We start from the raw sequence: 20,978 nt of genomic DNA on the forward strand, positions 1-20,978 counted from the left end.
CGGAAAGGGGTGAGAGACAAAATGCAAGAAGGAAGAAAGGAACAAAAACCAGAAGAAGATACTGCTATGATAACCCCCTTTCATGGAGAAGAAACCCCAACACCATTAGAAGTCCAAACAGAAGAAATTCATCACAGAAATTTCCAATCAGTTTGACTTCCACATGAGGGTCATCCTCTGGCCTTGGGACAGGGAACAAGGTCAATGTTTCCTGGGATCTCCAGCAGGACCGCTAGCATTGTATACTGGGTAGATGATGTGTCTTTGAATCGCACAATCTGATGGCTCAAAAAGGGACTTATTCAAGGGAAGGACCTCATATAAAGAACCATAAGTGAGCTGGATGGAGGGACCACTTAATTTGTAAAGAACTAAGGTGCCAAAACTAGTGTCGGTGGGTTGAACTGGTAAACATTAGTGATCCAGTCCCAATGTTGTTATACACATGTAGCAGGTCAGAAAGGCGGTTCCCTTGAATACCGTTATAATTACATTCTATAAATATTTGTTAGGCTTTTGCTGCAGCTATAAATATGAGTACATCATGACTTAGGCTGTCAAAATGTTCTTGGTTAGTGGATGAGAGATGCTAAGCAAATAACCAAAACATAGTAGGATAAGTGCCAAGAATTAGAGTCTGGGAGCTCAATAAATGACAGCCTTGCTTTATAAACCAATTGGCAGATAAGACAAATGAGCAGTCATACTTGAACTGAATATCACATTCACTGGGGGTAAAGATGGTAACAGAGAATTAGGCTTAGATGTGCAGCAACAACAAGCTTCAACAATAAGCTTCTAATTTGGATCCCCAGAAAGAAACAGGTGCACACGGGCAAGTGCTGGCTGTGTTGTGGTCTCTACAGGTCCCTGGAGGAGGCTGTTTCTGTGAAGCAGGTATGAGGACCACAACAGAATATAGGTTCCTAAGAGAAACTTGTTCCCAAAACAGAAGACTGGGTCCTGCTCCCAATTTTACCAATTAGATAAATCCCTCCTCTCCTTGGGGGATTAAGTTAGGGTGCAGAAGGAAAAGAGACCAAGTGTGTTACGACTAACTGATGTGCCCTCTGACTCCACATCAGGTATGTGTCATGTACTCTGGGAACACAGATGAGGAGCAGCAGTAACTTAAATTTGTGGAGGACAAAGAGGAGTAGGGGTAGGGAAAGCTGAAACAACATAGCACCTGATTTGGGCCTGAAAGGATGACTAGAAGTTTTGAGAGAAGGACATAAAGAACAATATAGATCTGAATGTGTGACGGCCTGGAAGGACGTGGTGGGTCAGGGATAACAAGGAGGGGAAGGAAAGGGAGGATGACCGGGAATGTCAGTGGAAACACAGAATGTTCCTTGATTCTGAATGACCCAGTGTGTGGGTCTGAGAAGCTTGAATATTTTCAGGTAGGCGATAGGGAGCAACTGGAGGTGTTTAGGCAGAGACAGGATAAAATCAGAATTGAGTTATATAAAGAGGATTCGGAATGCAGCGTGGAGAATGACTCGTGGATGTCTGTCGGAGGTGGGTGGGGGTGAGAGTGGAGAAGGAAGCGGGTGGAGGCTAGGAGAACAGTTCTTGCAGTATTGCAGTGGAATCCATTCCCATTCAGACTCCCAGACTCGGTGTTTAAATGGGAGGAAATAGAAGTTAAATTCAAGGTAAGATATTTCTTTCACATTTAAGGTAATTCCCCTAATTTTTCATTATTTACTCCTATAGCCCCGATATTTCAGCCCCTGCGTTTTTCTGCCAACTATCATTATAAGATAACAAAAGAATGTTTTAACAAGATTTTTATTTTCCTTCTTTCTGTTTTGTTTCCACAGTATCTCCCAAAATTGTGGAGATATCTTCAGATATCTCCATTAATGAAGGGAACAATATCAGCCTCACCTGCATAGCAACGGGTAGACCAGAGCCTACAGTTACCTGGAGACACATTTCCCCAAAAGGTAAGAGAGGAAATGGAAGAATTGTTGGCCATGGCTAGGAGGTCTTGGCACTCGTGACTTTGTCCAAAGGATCCTACGTTTTTGATATCTGATAACAATGTACTTATGCCTCTGCAGAAAATTTCGGTGTTCTCTGTAAGACAAGAATATATCTTTTAAGATTTCAGAAATTGTATTTGAGTATCTCTCAAATTCTGGGGAAATGAATCCCACTTGTTTCTGGGTGAAATTGTGGTAAGATGTTCTGGGTGAACTCCACTGGTCCACTTTGCTGATACAACAATCAGCCAAGCAGGCATTGTTCAGGTGGTTGTTGTAAGATACTGAAAACACAAACACACAATGATGAATGAAAGTGTTGAATGGCCATAGTCCTGAAGGGAAAATGTCCAAGTCTGTTTCTTCAGTGTTGACAAATATCTGGTCCCTAGCCCATTAACTGTTTTGTGGTTCTATTGTTGTTTCACTCTGATTAATCCCAGATAACAAATATAGGACAATGTGTGACTAAATTGAAAATGTTGCTTTGTCTAAATGTCTAGGTGTTTTGTAGACCAGACTTAGTGTTGTTTTGTGTTTTCATGGATTGAACGTTAAAACTTTAAAATTTAAGGAGAGATGTCATTTATCATTAAGCTTTTATGCAAGGTGCATTAAATTATTGCATTTGTTTTTAAATATGTACTGAGTGCTTGTAATAGTCCAGGCACTTCTGAGCACTGAGGATGTAGCAATAAAACAAAACATACAAGTTTCTGTTCTCGTGAGCTTACATCTCAGGAGATAAGTGACAAAAAAAAAATGAATATACAGTAAAACAGGTATGGAAAAGGATGAGAAGATAGAGCAGTTTACATTGACTAAAGAACCAGAGGTTTGGTTGGGAAAGGCCTTTGAAAAGGTGACATTTGAGCAGATATGTGAATAAAGATGCTTCATTCCAGTGCTTATTGCTGGTTAATGTAAACTATATTTGTGTGTGTGTGTGTGTGTGTGTGTGTGTGTGTGTGTGTTTGTATGTATGCATAAATGTCTGTGTGTTGCTGCAGGTTTAAGGATTCTAAGGGAATCATAGTAGTAGATATCTGCTTAGTGTTGTAGGTTGGGGCCCCCAAAACAGACCCTGAGAATGTGATTGGTGTGTAAGAAGTTTATTTGTGAGCTCCTGGGATCAACTCCTGTGAAAGGGAAGGGAAGGAAGGAGGATTGGGCCAAGGGAGAAGCTGAGTTGCATGAAGACCTGTGCAATTACTCAGCAGACACTGTGGAGAGTTCTAGAGCTAGCTTTGCCTTTTAGCAATGTTGAGGTGAGAGGGTGTTCTTTTACACCAGCAGAGCATTCCGTCATGGAATCTGGACTGTCACCTGAAGGACAGTAGCCTGGGGCCAGGAGTCTTTAAGTGGGACAGTATGCACAAGTGGTGGCACCCAAGTTCTACTCACCAGCAGCACATGATCTCCTGGGACAGGCATCCCACTACCTCCCTTCTGAAAGTGGCAGAGCATCACAGTGTCCACTCCGTTTGCATCTTTTTTTGTTTTCTTTTCAGCATAACAGTATTCATTGTTTTTGCACCACACCCAGTGCTCCATGCGATACGTGCCCTCCCTAATACCCAAAACCTTGTTCCCTCAACCTCCCACCCCCTGCCCCTTCAAAACCCTCAGATTGTTTTTCAGAGTCTCTAGTCTCTCATGGTTCACCTCCCCTTCCAATTTCCCTCAACTCCCTTCTCCTCTCCATCTCCCCATGTCCTCCATGATATTTGTTATGCTCCACAAATAAGTGAAACCATATGATAATTGACTCTCTCTGCTTGACTTATTTCACTCAGCATAATCTCTTCCAATCCTATCCATGTTGCTATAAAAGTTGGGTATTCATCCTTTCTGATAGAGGCATAATACTCCATAGTGTATATGGACCACATTTTCCTTATCCAATTATCTGTCTAGGGCTATGAATGGGCCCTAATACCTAATTCCCTCTCGCAGATAGTGACAGATTTGCCCTGAAGGAGCTTCTCAGAGAAGACATGAAATTTTCAGTGTGCTTGGCCTGAATTGCTGGGAGCTATCCCATATCACCATTTCTGATGCCACCACTGTGAGCAGAGGGATCAGAGAGAGTACCTGCATGTCTGCAATTCTCTCGATTTAGAGTGGCCTTAAAATGGACTGGCCCAAAATCTGGGAGGAGGCTTCTGCTGTGCACAGGACCATCCACAAAAGGACATGGCCCTAGGGCACATTGAAAGGAGGGGTCATTGAAATGGTCAGACATTCTTAGTCCATGGTACACGCCATTCATCACTGTTTAATGCTGAGTCCCCACTGCTATTGGATTCCAAGGCAGCCTGTGCCTTTAGAATCTGCAGAACATTCACCATCCCAGGTAAACCCACTTTGCCTTACTTCAAGAGGCACTAGGCCCTACCCTCGTGCAGGTCTCTCTTGGTCTCTGTCTGGTATCTTCTCTTTCTCTTCTGGCTCTTCAGCTCTTTGTCCTTCTCCGACTTCTTTTTTCCCTCTTCTCCTCTGTACAACTTCTCATTTTGTCTTCCCCTTTCATACTTTGTCTTTGTATTCTTTACTTTCCCTTTCTCTCCCAGCGTCCTAAACATTTGTGCATTAATTTTCTTTCTTTCCACATTTCCTTTTCTTCCTGTCCTCTGCTCCCACCCTTTCTTCTCACAATTACTTCTGTCTCTCCTCTGGCATTGGAGCCCTCTTCCTTTTATCTTGCTGAAGTTCACACTGGCACACCTTAGAGTCCTTTTCCCCCTTTGTGGGCCATCCAGCAAACTCGTTTCCCCCGGGGACTTTACCTGAGCCTCTCTGCCAGATGCTTCCATTTTACTGGGGTTTTGGCTGCTATGGAAACAGAAGATGGATCAAGAGGAGAGGAGCAGGATAATCAGAATCTACCTGTGGATCAGAGTAATTTAGATGAACAGCCTTTTCCAGATCCCTGATCCAGATTAGCTATCCCAGATTCAAACTGATGAGACACGCCAAGCAGTAACTAATCACTTCGAACTCACCAGGGGGCTGTTTTCTCTGTGACTGATTATTTGGAGATCAGAGGTGTCATTGGGCTGCTGCCAGATCTGAACTGAAACTGGAGACCCTTAGCAGTCAGAACTTCATCTTTTCCCACTAAATATTTCTAAAAGGGTACTTCTTTTAAATAAGTTGGAGCAATCTTGGGATTCTTTGGGGAAAAAAAGATATGACACATCTTAGTAAAGTCTCCAGAGGCTGGGAAATGTTGTCATATTTTGTCCCATTCTGTGCGGATGGATCATACTTCAATCTGGACCATTCTCACAGACATAACCATTATAATCCTTGAATGGATCACTGATGAAGGCTAACCACATTGGCAACACTGATGGCGTCAATGCATTTTCTCCCTCCAGACTGATCTGTTTTGTACATTCCTGAGAAATCCTAGTTTCTTCCATCATAACTCATATTGTGCTGTTTGCAAAAAAAACAACAACAACAACAACAAAAAAAACTTATATAAACTTCTTTAGAATATGTGTTTCTAGCCTTGACCACCTCTTACATAAAAAAGGAGAATAGGGGTCTTAACCACCATTTTAGTAATGGCCCATACATTTTGATACACCGCCACTTAGGTGTGATATCTGGAGGGTGGAGGGACCTTGTCCATGAAACCATCTGCCTAGCACTTTACATCGGATGAAGAAATGTCAGTCATCCCTATCCAGTGTCAACTGTCCATATTCAAGGTGGCATCCCACGCCACAATTCCATGCTACTATTGATCATGGAAGATAGTTTTCTTTTATTATTGGCAATTTGTCTTCTAGTTCCTCTCATGAACCTACCACCTTTAACAGGTCAAGATGAAAGTGCATGAGTTTTATAAGGATACCTGCTCTCCCACTACACAGCTTTTCTGGAGTGTGCAGGTATTTCTTCCACCTTCTTGGGCCTTGGTCATTTCAGAAAGAAGTGCCCTCATCTCCCTGTCTCACATGGAAATTCCACCTGGATCTGCACAAATGTTTGATTGGCCTTTTGCCAAATTCTGTATAAGTACCAGCATCCTCCTGCAGGGGTCCAAATGGCATCAGGGGTCCCTGTTTCCTCTAGACACATTCCCCATTCATGGCTCTGAGCCTTATCTTTTTGTCCTCATCTAGACATGCAAGAATTTATTTTCACACAACCCCAAGCTCTAGTGTTCCTTTGTCCAAAAGAATACCTTTAATGTCCTCTATTCTTCTGAGTCTTCCCTAAATAAAGAGGGAATCCTAAAAGGTGCTTTTTAGGACCTCTCTCTTCATGGAAAAGTATTCTCAAAGCCCAATTTTTATGTTTCCAGTTGCTGTTGCACTGTAAGGGCTTTAGAGAGGAGATTGAGCTTCCCATCTTGCCACAACCCTGAAACTCAGGGGAAGGAATGAATATGCAGGTTCTTCTATTCATATGGAATTAAGGATCACTGAGCGTCCTTATGGAGGTGCCCTCATGAGTGCACTCACTGACTTCCTCCTCTCTCTCATCAAACAAAACACGGAAAATAAAAACCTCACCAAGGCTGATGAAAGAATACTTTGTACCCAGATATTGGTTGAGGGCTTAGCAAGATCCAGCGAGCTGTTATAGAGATGTCCTGATTTCTAATCCATGAGTTCTTTGACACGAATGTCTCTGAGGGACTACATCTCACTTTGCTTCTTCACTTTCTAGCACAATGCCCAGCACCTAGACAGTGTCAAAGAAGTATTTTTTTGATTCAGTGAATGAGCATTTACCTTTGCCAGTGCCCCAGAGAGGCAAGCCTGTTCTCTTGGTTCAAAGACTCATTCTGATCCTTGAGGAATTCTCTTCCACTTTGATGTTGCTGTTGAGACCTGTGTGTTTCCTGCTGAAAGTTTACTGGGAAGTCTCCAGGACATTTTCTCTGGTCTTCACAGAATTGTAAAGCCTTTCCTGAAGTTCCCCTACTAGGGGACCTGCTGTGGCAGAGCTTGGCTTCTCCTTGAAGGAGAGACTCCTTTTCAAGTACTCTTTTGAAAAAGTTGAGAAGGCTCACAAGTGACTTGAAAGTGGGTCTTCTGTGAGCTCCCTTCTACCCGCCACACTCCCTCTCAGTCACTCTCCCAATGTGTGTGTTTCTCTTACCTCTCCTTCATCTAGCCTTTCTGGATCTCTTGAACCTTTTGGTGTTTTACTTTTCCCAACCGTAATTGCACCTAAACCCTCAGTGCTCCCCCTGGGTTAAAAAAATAAATATACAAAACTTGGTACAAAAAAAGAGAAACATTAGCTGAAAAATTCTTTCTGCCTCCCCCCTCCCTGCCCCCCGTAGTAAGAGAATTGAAGTGGGAACAAGATTGATTGTATTTTTCTGGGGCTATCTAAAGACTTTGGGGGGCAGAATTAGAGCAGGGCCACATGTCCATTAGGTTCCAAACCCAGCCCTTATTAAGGAACCCATCTCTTTCCACAGCGTGCTGTGGACCCATACCTGTAGGACTAAGTAACATTCCTCAGGTGCCAAATCTCTTCCCTTCCTATCCCAGCTCTCCTGCTCTACGTGAAGAGCCCCAGGGAGCAGTTGGTTTTTCTGGGCCTTGTTTCTCATAGTTTTCAAAGGCACCAAAAGACTCACCAAGGTGGTGAGGACAAAGTGACCCTTGGATGGAAGCTCTTCTCCTTGCCAATGCCCTGAGTCTTTCCCTCTGTGCCCCCCTGCCACACCCACCTATTTCCCATTTTTCAGGATTTGTCCTCCCCAGCCAAGCAGGACACTAAATCACTGGAGGTATCACAGCATGAGTTCAACCAGAGCTGGCAGGCGCCATGACTCCAGTGACAGCTCCGTGAAAAAATGTCAGGAGCAGAACTGTGGCATGCCATCGGCTGACTGCAGCACCCTGGCACTAATGAGCAGCCTGTCAGCGCCAACATCAGGGGCCCCATGTGGCCCAGAGATCATTAGGATGGCAGACAAGAAAAAGTTCTTCAGCAAAGAGGCGCCAGGGATGAGAGGGAAGGAGGACAAAATGGAACTAAAGGCATCTCCTTACCCACAGATGGTTACCACCCAGCAGGAGAGAACCAAAAAGCACACATGCACATATGCACACAAAGAAAGAAAGAAAAAGATGTATAGAAAAGGTTTCTATGCCAACTCCGGACATCTCAGACTCTCATTTTGGTCTAGTTGCCCTGTAGTTAATCGATACAGGCCATAAATCTTTTCTGCAGTAAGCCAAGGGGGACACAGTGACTAAATTAACTCTCCAGTCATGGCCTCCCATGCTATGAAGCCAGGAGGCAAGTAGCCTAAGTTCCAAAGAAAGATGGACCTGAGGGAAAAAAGGAAGCCTTGGGATCTGTGTCTTTTTGTTACTTTCCAGGGCAGGCTCCCTGCCCAGGGAGCATGCTGAGCTACCAGCTGCTTGCTTGTCTTCCAAGGGAGTTTGAGAATCTAAGAGACACAGTTAAGAGAAGGAGTTTTGTTTTGTTTTGTTTCTCTGTTCCTTCATCCTAGAGGTGGGTTTGGGAAATGGCCAGTATGTCTCCTATATTTTTCTGCTTCCTGAGGGCAGGTGTGAATTTTCCAGCTCCAGTTTATTGCGTCAGACTGTTTAGAATGTCTGGCCCTTCTTTGAGGTTGGCTACTCTCATGGCTCCATCTGCATGGGTAGAGGCTGTCTGATAGAAGGTGACTATCTGTCTGTGAGAGATGGGCCTTGAAAGCAGGTCCAGGTGGATGTAATGTTCCCTGCACTACTCACCTGCGAGGTCACACCAAGGTAGTGATGAATCTTCCAGATGAGACTTATCTTTATTAATTTTGTTCTTGCTTCTTGGCATGGCCTTGAGAGTTTTCATTATTTTGTTCTGGACCCCATTTGCCCCACGCACTGCAATCACATTCACAACTTCATATTTACCACATAGTTGTCCTTACTTTTGCACACACCATCTGGTCTCACTAGATATCTCCTTGCACCTTATTTATTTATTTATTTATTTATTTGACCTTGCATCTTTTGGATAGAGTTCTACTCTTGTTTTAAGACCATGCTCAAAAATCACCAGTCTGAAACCCTCTGGTGACTTTCTTCAGACAAACTGAGTCACCCCTTTTTTTGAGGTCCCACAGCACTTTGCACACGTTTCTCATGATGGCAATTCTTACTGCAGCTCATAGGCTCCCTGATCCCCTTTTCTAAGGATCAGGGAGAACAGGAACAGTTCTGTTGTTTTATTCTATCTTCAGTGCCCCATACAGGATCAGATGTTTGCAGGCCTTGTGATTGTTGAACAAAGAAGTATCCAATCTATGGATATAGTATGTTTCATCCCCTTTTTAAAATTAAGTATTTTGGGCCCAGAATTGAAAACAAATCAAATTTAGTAAGTAAAGGGTAAGATAGAGCAGCTTTGACTCTTCATGCCTCCCTTTACTGTCTATCATATTCCCCAAACCAGTCCAAGGACTTTATAAGAAAAGATTCTCCCCACTGGTCCACCCACAGGACTGAGCCTAAGACTTCATCTGCAAGACAAAGATAATAAAACCTTTCTAACATGGATGGACTGAGGATTGAGTGTGTTCATCAGTGCCAAGCGCCCCATCCATAAGGACACATAGTAGGAGCCCAATGATGTGGACTTCAAAGTCCTAGGAGGAGCCTTCTCTCCCTCCCATCTATGAGACAAGAACAAAAGGGGAGGAAATTAAAATTCTTTTCTTTGAAAAGGTTGAATCCTTACAAAAGCCGAGGCTCAGTCAATTGCCGGAATGGATAGATATTCAAAGGTGCTTAATCAGCACCTCCCTCACACCCCCCACCATTTTGTAATTAACATAGGTGCTTGATTAAAATTCCCAGAGTACCCCCAAGTAGCTATCCCAGGAGAACCAAGTAATTGCTATTGCAAAGATATTACAGTGGTCATTGATGGTGGAAGAAAAAAAAAATAATTGCATCATAATTGAAAGTGGCAGATCTCCTGTCTAGAGTAGCAGCAGAGCATACGGTATTAGGCCCAGCCTATACACAAAAAGCGATTTATTATGATAAAGATAAACCAATAGCACAACTTCAAGTCTGGGGCAAAGTGATCCAGAAATTTGTTAAGCAAATGGTTTAAACACAGACATACATACCAAGGTAGGAAAGAAGAAAGCCAAGGAAGGCATTTATAGATGACTGTTTAACTCTGTAATTCTCTTTAACTGTAAAATTACAGCGAGATGGATACAGTTAGGGTAAAATTTGCCAATGTCAATAAGCATTTTCATAAGTTTAAAATTTATGATCTGGTTTAAAGCAATATTATAGCTGTGCAGCTTCCTACTTCAAAGAAGAGGAGAATCATAAAAAGACTAGTAGGGAAATTAATGAGTTCAATGTGCCTGGATTGAGAACATATGAAATCAAGCCTCTGTCTAGAAACCAAGGGCAGGAGTGCATACCACAGACATTGTTTGCGGTTTTACCCAATTATTTTAAAACCCTTGAAAAATGTTGTAAAATCAGACGTCTGCTGAATTCAGACACTGCTAACAGCATCTTTCCCCACACTCTCCTGAGTCAAGCTATTTATGCTGGTACTTGGTGACCGTTACTATGCAGAATTGTTTTGATAGAACAAAAAAGGAAACATAAAAGCAAGAGGATTGTATCATCTGCCCCACAGATGCTAACCAGCCCTGGTTGAGTCAGCAGCAAAGGGCTTCTTAAAATGGCAGTCCCTCCAGGCCAGCATACCCCATTTCTGATGAGTACCTATGGTAGGCAACTCTACTTGGGGTATGAGAAGTGTTTCAGCAGGGCTTCACCACCTACCACAACCACAGTGACCTCCTTGCCATCACACCCCTATAGACCACATCCCTATAGACCAGCCCTTGGTATCCCTTGTCAAGGATCCACCAAGAATTGCCATGCCAGCCTGGAGAAAGTTTTGTTTCTACATAGTCTTATCACCGGGACTTCAGTGTGCAGTTCTAACTTTATACCAGCTTTTGGATCCTGAATCTTGGCTTGATCTGATGTGACTGCTTTTCTGCTAGAGTCTAAATTATAACCAGAGTCCCAGTTATCCAAAGTTAACAATAATGGTTTATGGACGCTTAAAAATCTCCCAGGTCCTCCTCTGAACATTTACACATGGCAGTACGGATTATTCACAACAGCAGAGTGGAACATGCCCCATGATAAAGATGTATTACCAGTGAGAGAGGGAGGCTTAGAGAGGTCATTCTAATGGGTCGATGTCACACAGTGACACAATGCTCCAAGGTGCATTGCTGGCATCCAGCCCCCAGCAAGCCTCCAGAGCATGCATGCTTCACCGCTGCTATATAGGGCCATTCTCAAAGGCTGGTGCCTGCACTAGCAACATTAGCATCACCTGGCTTATACCCCAGAACTAAGGTGGGACCCAGAAGTCTGCACATTAGCAAATCCCCCAGGAGACTGTGATCACACTTGAGTTTAAAAACTACTACTCTGTAGTAGTTGCCTTGTGTTGGACACTATGCTTTACATGCTTTATTTGATTTAATTCTCACAAATGCCCTAATAAGTGGACATTATTTTCATTTTAGTGATAAAGAAATGGAGATTTGAGAGGATATTTTCCCCACAAATATGAAATGGCCAAGGTGAAATTCAAATCCAAGTCTTTTTGACTCTAAGATCCTTATTTTTAATGTGTATTGATTTCCTGCCTGATTTCTAACCCATTCCTTCTTCTGGATCTTCTGAGACATGTCTACAGTCTGGTTTTAGACTTCCTGCCAGCCCAGGGCTATGGCCTTTGGCTTGTCCACTTTTTCACAGACTCCTTGAAAAATGACCCAAACCCTTGTTCAGACACGGGACTCCAGCTGGGGTATTGTGTTTGGCCTTGGAAATCCATCCTCCCCAGTGATCTGAGGCTCCTTTCAGTGGATCTTTGCATGAATACCTCTGAGCAAAGGACAGGGCCCCAGCATGAAGGGTTGACCTTGCCTCAGTTCTCTAGTGAGTCCTTTTCCTCCCACTGAGTTAGCTTCTTTGAGTTATATGTTCTCTCACCCTTCCCCTTCCACCTGGACCAGGACCTGTGGCAGTGATGCAGCTGCTTTTTGACATGATTTATTATTTTTTTTCATGTTAAATACTATCATTCGCTCACACAATGGTATGTCTTCTGCTTTGATTGTTATTATTAGGTTGTTTTACACTTTAACAGCTTTGGATATGAAAAGAAATTGCTGGATTCCAGGGTATGTTTTTCATTATCTGACTCCATTCAGTTTCCCTACGTGTCCTTGTGGTATTTGGCATACTTTATCTTCTTAGTGGTGTAAAATGCTTTTAGTACTGAAGCCAGGACAGTTGGGAAAGAATGAGCAGAATACCAATGTAGTTCCTCTCAGATCAAGGCACCTCCAGCCTCCTTCCTGGCTAGACCACACAGGTTCTTGAAGAGTTACTGCACAGTCAGTTTGGTCATCACCTCTGAATTTGGGGTCAGGAAGCTACAGTTCTTAGTTCCCTACGAGAGGCATCTTAGCCACTTCCCCCAGTAGTGACTGATTCTGCTCACACCCGCCTCTCGCCCTGAAAAACAAATCCCTCTTCCCTCTTCTAACAGAGAGTTAAAAGGAATGACTTTGGACTTTATCAGTTCCTCCATAATGGATTCAGGACCCCTCCTGTTTAATTGTTCTGCACCCAGGAGGCCTTGTGCTCTTTCTCTAATTTCCTGCATCACTGCTTTGCCCTCTACTGAATGGTTCACTGGGGTCACTGTGGTTGAAGATACTTGGCCAGTCATCTGCATGGTAGAGAGAAACAAATGACTTTCTCCCTTCATCAATTTATTTATTCTTGTCACCCACCATTCCAGAAAAGGATTGAATCAGAGAAGGTGGCATGGGTTCCCCCACTTCCCCTAGGAAAATTTCTTGGCAAAACAATTTTTATTGTTTTTATATGAATTCACGTATTCCTTAGTAATTGCTTATGAAGCTACCATCTGTCTGTTAGGTGACTGTCCTAAGCATTGCAGACATTTGAATAAAAAAAAACAGACAAAATCCTGGCCTTAGAGAGTTTATATTCTAGTGGGAGAGACAGAAAATAAGCTGATGGATATGTAAACCTTATGATGTGGTATATGGTAATTACTGGGGAAACATTAGGATAAAAGACAAAGATTATCAGCATGTGTTTCAGGGTTTTTACCTTTTTTTTTTTTTTAAACAAAATACTTCTTCAGTTGTCAAAGTTTCTGATGTTTCAGATTTAGTGTACTAAGTAAATATTAGTTTTATTATTTTTATTTCCATATTCACTTATAACCAACATTAAGATTTTTAATGTTGTGGCAAAAAAAAAATCCTCCAGGAAAATCATATTTTGTCGTTAATTATTAAGATTACTTTGTATGGTTTAAGTTTATGTGGGTGTTGTAATCTTAAATAGAGTAGACAGGGATAGAGTCATTAAGAAGATAGCCCATGAAGGTTGTGGGAGGACATTGGGCTAACTCCAGAAGGAGCATTCTTGGCAGAGCTGATGGTGAATACAAAGGGCCTGAATTAGGATCCAGCTGACAAGTTCAGGGTCATCAAGGAGCCCACGAGCTACCAGACTTATGTACTGCCTACCTTCCCCTTGATAGACTATAAGCTTTATGAGGGGAAGGAACATGCTCTTTCTTGTTTACTGCTGTGTACAACAATGCTTAGCATGTGTCTGTCAAATTATAGACATTCGGTATTTGTTCAGGGAATGAGTGAATCAAGTCAGCATGGGGTTACAGTATGAACAGTGGAGAATGCTGGAAAGTTACAAGGTTTGAATTAGAAATGGTTGTCCCTTAAATAGTGATTGTAGGTTCTAGAGAATAACATGGTAAGGCCAATGACAAGTCATAGAATATGGCTGAGACAGAAAGGAAGGTCCATGGAGAAGAGGGGTTCAGGTAGCTGATGCTGCACTTGTCTGGAAAGTCATCAAAGGGAACATTGAAGTCACCTTAGATAGTGGCTGAGGTTACTGACAAGAAGGGCTATAAGCCACATCTGAAAGCCCTCAAAGAATCATGAGGAGTTCAGGACATCAGTCATTGGCAGCAGGGACAGGTGGATGCAACATTGCCAGAGGACAAAACTTTAAAAGGCGTTTTCAATAAAAGTGTGAAAGAGGAACGATCTCCAAGTGATTTTAATTCTAACATCCAGATGTCAAAACAAACAATCAAGCAATTTCTTGAGAGAGCCACAGAGGAAACATTCCCATCAGGACATAGCTGGGTTTTCATTACTTAAGGCAATTCAAGGAATGGTCAGCCTGGAGCCTGAGGGCCCAGGGGAGAATTCTGCTTTGGTCATGGGTGGTGTTCCAGAGAATGTGGAGTGGGGGAGAAAGGGGAATAAAAGTGCTGCATGACATTGATGATAGAGGGAAAGGGTGTTCTGGTTGCACAGTAACTCTGGCAGTGAGTGGTGTGAGGCATGTTGGATTAAATTGCCCCAGTGGAAGGCAATGTAACCACGCTTTGCATATTTCAGCTGCAGCCTGTGCCCGTGGTAAGGGAAGGGAATCCCTTTTCTTCCTGAACCTTAAGGTGGGGTGGTGACAGTGACAGCTTTTGGCAAGGTCGAAGCTCTTTTTTTTTTTTTTTTTTTTTTTAAATGATCCAGAGAAAGAGGTCTCACTCTTAGGAGACCATTAAAAGGTTAAATTCAGAGACCATGAGATAGCAGGAGAGGAAAGGAAAATATGGAATTAAGAGATATGTAGGGAGGCAAATTAATAGAACCTGTTGATAGGGTCAGGGGGTGAGAGTGTGGGTGGAGACTATATTGACAAGAACTCTTAGGTGTCTGGATTGGTCTCCTTATTGCCTGCTTTGGGGGCTTGGGGATTATCTTTCTGGCTTTTCTCCCATGTGGTAATTGGTAGGGTATCAGGAACTAGCTGGTGTCTGATTTTATCTATCTATTTATTTATTTATTGGCTATCCATTGATCCACATAAATTAGTTCCCCTTTCTCCAAAAATGATCATAACAACTTTGGACTTCTTTATTTTTTAAGATAATCAGGATTTAGCAAATTGAACAAAAATGATAGAGTACAACAGAGTTGTGATAAATAGGCAGAAAGGATTATCTTTTATTCAGTAGATATTTATTAAGTACCTAAAACACAACAGTGCATATCTAGGTGTTTCTGACTATGTGATGAACACAGCATTCAAAGCTTCTGCCCTGTGTGGTTGTGGCAAGGGAATGTAGGTAATGTTTAATAAATAAATATGCTACCTAGTCTCCGGAAGAGATAGTACCATGGAGGAAAAGGACGCATTTACCCAGAGATGTGGTAAAGAAGGATGAGTGGTACTACTTCTGTTAAGAGTACCAGGAGCAGGAAAAAAAAAAAAAAAAAAAAGAGTACCAGGAGCAGGCTTGACAGATATCTAGAAGCCTGAGGGAAGGGAACCCATGAATGGGTTGTATCAAGAGAGGGTGTTCCAGGCAGAGGTACCTGCAAAGACCAAGGCCATGTGTCCAGAATATGCTTAGTGTGTATGAGGAAGCTTATAGACACAAAGAAGTGACATGGTATGTGATTAAAGAGCGCCAAGAGTCAGATCATGTTTTGCCTGGGAAACGATGTTAAAATTTTGAAATCTGTTTGAATAAGAAACTTCGGCCATTTTGGAAGGGAAGAGGGTAAGGGGTTGAATGAGCCTGGTGGTGGATATTAAGGAGGGCACATATTGCATGGAGCACTGGGTGTGATACATAAACAATGAATTTTGGAACACTGATAAAAATAAAGCTAAATTAAAAAAAAAACAGATAAATAAACAACAACAACACCACATCAGCCAGTTTTAAGAGAGTGAAATGATTGAATACATGTTGCTTAAGGGTCATTTTACCTGCTTAAAGAGAAAGACAGGTCAAGAGGTGGGTAAAGGTAGCAATTGGGATGCCAATTCTGATACTGCTTTGGTGCCTCAAGAAATGATAATGATGCAGACTATCATGATAAGGTTTAAGGTGCTAAGACCATGTTTAATGTGGAATATATTCTGAATTAAAGCTCCCAAGATTCACTCATAGATTAAACATGGGGGTTGTGAGGCTGAGTTAAGAATTAAGGTGACTGAGATCTGTGGTCAGTGCCACTGGTGACTAGTGATAATCATTTTCTGCCACCAGGAACTCCAAGGAACAGGTTTATAAGTGGAAACAGGAGCTTGGTACTTAAGACACAAAATTGGCAATACTAGAAGAGAGCTGGCTATTCGATGGTGCAAGGGCTAGAGAAATAAATGTAGGGATCAGCAACATCCTAATGGCATTCAGTGCCACAAGGCAAGCTGTCACTGCTTACAAAGTAAGGATGGTTACAGGAGAGTTCTGTTGACCAGGCTTTGGGGCATTCACATACGCGGGTGCCAAGACAAGAGGATGAGCCAGCATGGACGATGATGAGGCAGTGGCCAGAGAGCTATAAAGGAAATCTGAAAGACAAGGGAAGAGGAGGCTTCCTGAAAGGGGGAGTGATTGATAACTCAAGCATCACTTGGAAGACAAGGGAGATGGGGACCAAGAATTGGTGGAATATTTATATGTTAATTTAAAGAAAAAAAAAAGAATTGGTGAAATGCACTTGAATGAGAACTTGGCTGGTAAGAATGGTTCAGGGAAAGGGAGAGAATGGGCTGGATGAACAAAGGGGGTTATAAAATCTTTTGAGAAGTTTTGCTATAAAATGTAGCACAATATAAGGTTGGTTGTTGGAAGGGAGTATCCTTCTTTAGAAGGATATTTTCCCAAAGTCCAGTCTGCAGCTGGCTTCCCTTGGTCATCCCTTGGCTATTGTTGCTGTGTAATTACAGTGGTTCCTTAAACAGCATGGGTTTGAACTGCCTGGGTCCACTTAGATGAGGTTTTTTGTTTGTTTGTTTGTTTGTTTTATAAATGCAATACAGCATTGTAAGTGTATTTTCTCTTCCTTATTGTTTCTTAATAATATTTTCCTTTCAGTAGCTTCCTTTGTTGAAAAAGTATAGCATATAATACACGTAACATACAAAATGTGTGTTAATTGACTGTTTATGTAATTGTAAGGCTCCCAGTTGACAGACTATTAGTATTTACGTTTTGGGGTTGCAAAATTTATATGTTTATAAATTTATAAATTTATAAACATATAAATTTATAAATTTATAAAACAGTTATATGTGGACTTTCAACTGCATAAGGTCTCAGAACCCCTAAATCCCATTCTGTTCAAGGGTCAGCTACACTTGTGTTATCATTCTCAGGTGTTCCTCCACTTCAGGTGAAATAGAAAAAGAATTAGTTAGCACTGGTCTGTGTTTGTGGAGCAACCTACAAATTTAGAAAGACACCAAAATTTCTCTATGTGGATTTTGGGTGATCTGGGAACTTAAAGCCAAAGTCTCCATGTTGCTAAAGCAATTGACTATTTCTGACACTAAGGAACATTGTCTGGAGATAAGACTCTTTGCCGTCAAATCTAGTGAAGATCCCACTGGGCATTGGTAGCTGAAGCACTTATGGGAAACATTGCCTGGAATGTGAAAAAGCCCATGAGAAGAAGCATTAAGGATGATACCTGCTTATCTCTCAACCCCTCCTTAGAGACCAGGACAGAAGTTCTCAAAATCCTCAATACTGAACTTCCATGACCAAATATTCAATCAGAAAAGTGTATTTGTTTCTTCACCACCAGAACAGGAACCCAGTGAGCCTTGGGCAGCTACCCCTATGGCCACAGATGATTATCCAGGTGAAACCTGGGAGGATGGAATAGGAAGGCCAATTAACTACTCTAGAAGTGCCAACAAACACAACCTACATCCTATTCTGTGGGAGACAGCTGTCTGGGGCAAATACTTTAGTTCTCTGCAGATCTAGGCCCTGGAAATTGTACGAACATCTCTGTTGCTTCAGTGTTGCTGAGTCTATGCCAGACATTATAGAGAAAGAAGACAATCTGAGTTTAATCTGGAATAATGTTGGAGATCGAGGCTAGTACACCAATCTGAAAAAAAGTACCTGCAGTGACAAGTAGTGACATTTTCTCCACCTAATCCTGTAAGTTTGTTCCTGAGAATCCCTCCAAATTATTTCTCCTCACAGTCCTAACTGTCCCCTTCTTATTGTCGGTTACTCTAGAGACACTTCTTTCCTTTGAGAAGGGGGGGAAAAAAAACAAAAAACAAACAACAACAACAAAAACTTTGATTGTTAAGACACATTGTGAAATCCATGAAATGATTGGAAGAAATTGGTTCCATCCCTCTTTGCATCTGTTTTCCAACAAGAACCCTTGGCCCTTGAGAATCAAGGGCAACTTAATGAATGTGACCACAATGTTTATGTCAACATAATTTCGCTTCCTTTGGCTTTACTGCCAAGAATCCACACTGGCCGGTCCTTGTTCTTCACTTAAACAGTGACATTCCTCTGTGTGTTGATGTTTTCTCTCTTTATCACAGCACTTTTCTAGGCCTCTTGATTTTGGTCACTCAGGTGTTGTCATGGCAATGACATCCTCAGTAGAGTGGTGCTGTTCATGTTGTCATGGTTATAAGGACCTCTTGATGAGAGCGCTACTTCATTGTTATAATGTGGACAGCAGTAAAGGACCCTAGGATCCCTTGGCAATCCTGAATTCTTAAGCTAGGAGCTAGTATTTCTGTGACTAAAAACACAAGTGGCAAAAATTAGGGAAATAGCAGCAGTCTAAAATGGTTAGATCCTATACATCATCATTACTATAAACATACTTTGCTCGTCGTCTCCGTCATCATCATCATCATTATGGCCAGTATTTTTACAGTAGATGTCTATGTTCCAAGCACTATTCTAAGTGTTGTACATATATAAACAATTTAATTTTCTTGACAACCTTATGACACAGGTATTATTAATATTCTTTTGTGTGGAGAAATTGAGACCTAGAGAGCTCACACAAGTAACTTGCTCAAAGACGGACACCACTATGGAGGTGGACAGAACTTAACCAGGTGGATGGGTGGCAGAGACTCCTCTCTGAAACCATGATTTTCCTGCTTACTGTTGTCCTATTTTATAATCGATAGCAAAAACAAAGATGAATCAGCCCATCAACCAAAGGAGTTGCTACCTCAGATCATCCTTTTTTTTTTTTGCTAAAATTCAAATAGTTTGATTTTTATTTTTAAGTTTTAAAATATTTTCACAGTTTGATTTTTTAACAACCATATCAGGTTAGTATTGCTATTAGCTTTATTTAAAGAAAAAAACCAAGTTGAGAAAGTCTAGGATCTCCTAAGGAAATGGCTGCTAGACTGTGTGTCAGACTAGACCTGAACATGTAGTTGCCACTGATTCAGAATCCAGTGCTTTGTTCTGCCCTACTGTATGAGGGACCATGTGATATAGCTCTGACTCTGGCTCTGGGGAAGGGAATGGCCAAACCACCTAAAGTGTATAGTAACTAGCAGTCAACCTAATGGTGGTAGAAGGAAAAAACGGTAGGCCTTAGAGTGTCATTCAGGTAGCTATTTGTCCTCTTTTGCCCTCCTTATTTTATGCCTAATAACTCCACTATTAATGGGAGCTACTTCCATCTATCACACTCTAGGCAGGAGAGCAGCAACCTTCATTCCATCCCAATTGCTGCCATTGACTTGGTGCTACTTTGAGCAAGTCATTTAACCTGTGTGGGAAATCTCAATAAGAGGTTAATTACAGCTCCATGTCTATGCTGATCTTCAGATAATGACAATTAAACATAAATAAGTTACTTAGAAGCTGGCCTCTGAGAAAGTAAAGCTAAGAGTTGATGAATCTTCCCATTTGAGTACAAGGAGATTGGAGGGAGATATACTGAGTGGAAGATGGCTCTCTCTCTGCTTGACTTATTTCTGCTTGACTCTCTCTGTTTGACTTATTTCACTCAGCTTAATCTCTTCCAGTCCCATCCATGTTGCTACAAAAGTTGGGTATTCATCCTTTCTGATAGAAGCATAATACTCCATAGTGTATATGGACCACATCTTCCTTATCTATTCATCTGTTAAAGGGCATCTTGGTTCTTTCCACATTTTGGTGATCGTGGCCATTGCTGCTATAAACATTGGGGTATATATAAACAGATGGCCCTTCTTTTCACGACATCTGTATCTTTGGGGTAAATACCCAGTAGTGCAATTGCAGGGTCATAGGGAAGCTCTATTTTTAATTTCTTGAGGAATCTCCACTCTGTTTTCCAAGGTGGCTGCACCAACTTACATTCCCACAAACAGTGAACAGTGTAAGAGGGTTCCCCTTTCTCCACATCCTCTCCAGCACATGTTTCCTGTCTTGCTAAGTTTGGCCATTCTAACTGGTGTAAGGTGGTATCTCAATGTGGTTTTAATTTGAATCTCCCTGATGGATAGTGATGATGAACATTTTTTCATGTGTCTGATAGCCATTTGTATGTCTTCATTGGAGAAGTGTCTGTTCATATGTTCTGCCCATTTCTATATATGCTTGTCTGTTTTGTGTGTGTTGAGTTTGAGGAGTTCTTTATAGATCCTGGATATCAACCTTTTGTCTGTACTGTCATTTGCAAATATCTTCTCCCATTCCGTGGGTTGCCTCTTCATTTTGTTGACTGTTTCCTATGCTGTGCAGAAGTTTTTGATCTTGATGAAGTCTAAAAAGTTCATTTTCGCTTTTCTTTCCTTTGCCTTTGGAGACATATCTTGAAAGAAGTTGCTGTGGATGATATCGAAGAGGTTATTGCCTATGTTCTCCTCTAGGCTTCTGATGGATTACTGTCTCACATTGAGGTCTTTTATCCATTTTGAGTTTATTTTTGTGTATGGTGTAAGAGAATGGTCGAGTTTCATTCTTCTACATATAGCTGTCCAGTTTTCCCAGCTCCATTTATTGAAGACACTGTCTTTTTTACACTGTATAGTTTTTCCTGTTTTGTTGAAGATT

At 41.8% G+C, this 20,978-nt stretch overlaps 1 protein-coding gene across 11 annotated transcripts in view; it reads left to right on the top strand.

The window, feature by feature from the left end:
- Window positions 1-20,978, top strand: part of NTM (neurotrimin) — a 943,341-nt gene that overhangs the window by 823,459 nt on the left and 98,904 nt on the right. For all 11 annotated transcript variants that reach the window (XM_082683276.1, XM_082683280.1, XM_082683281.1 and 8 more), the window contains one exon: window positions 1,830-1,955. In XM_082683276.1, the coding sequence (XP_082539402.1) occupies window positions 1,830-1,955 (126 nt within the window). The remainder of the gene's footprint in view (window positions 1-1,829; window positions 1,956-20,978) is intronic.

The sequence above is a fragment of the Mustela nivalis genome (genome assembly GCF_964662115.1).
Source record: "Mustela nivalis genome assembly, chromosome: 9".
NCBI classification, from domain to species: domain Eukaryota; kingdom Metazoa; phylum Chordata; class Mammalia; order Carnivora; family Mustelidae; genus Mustela; species Mustela nivalis.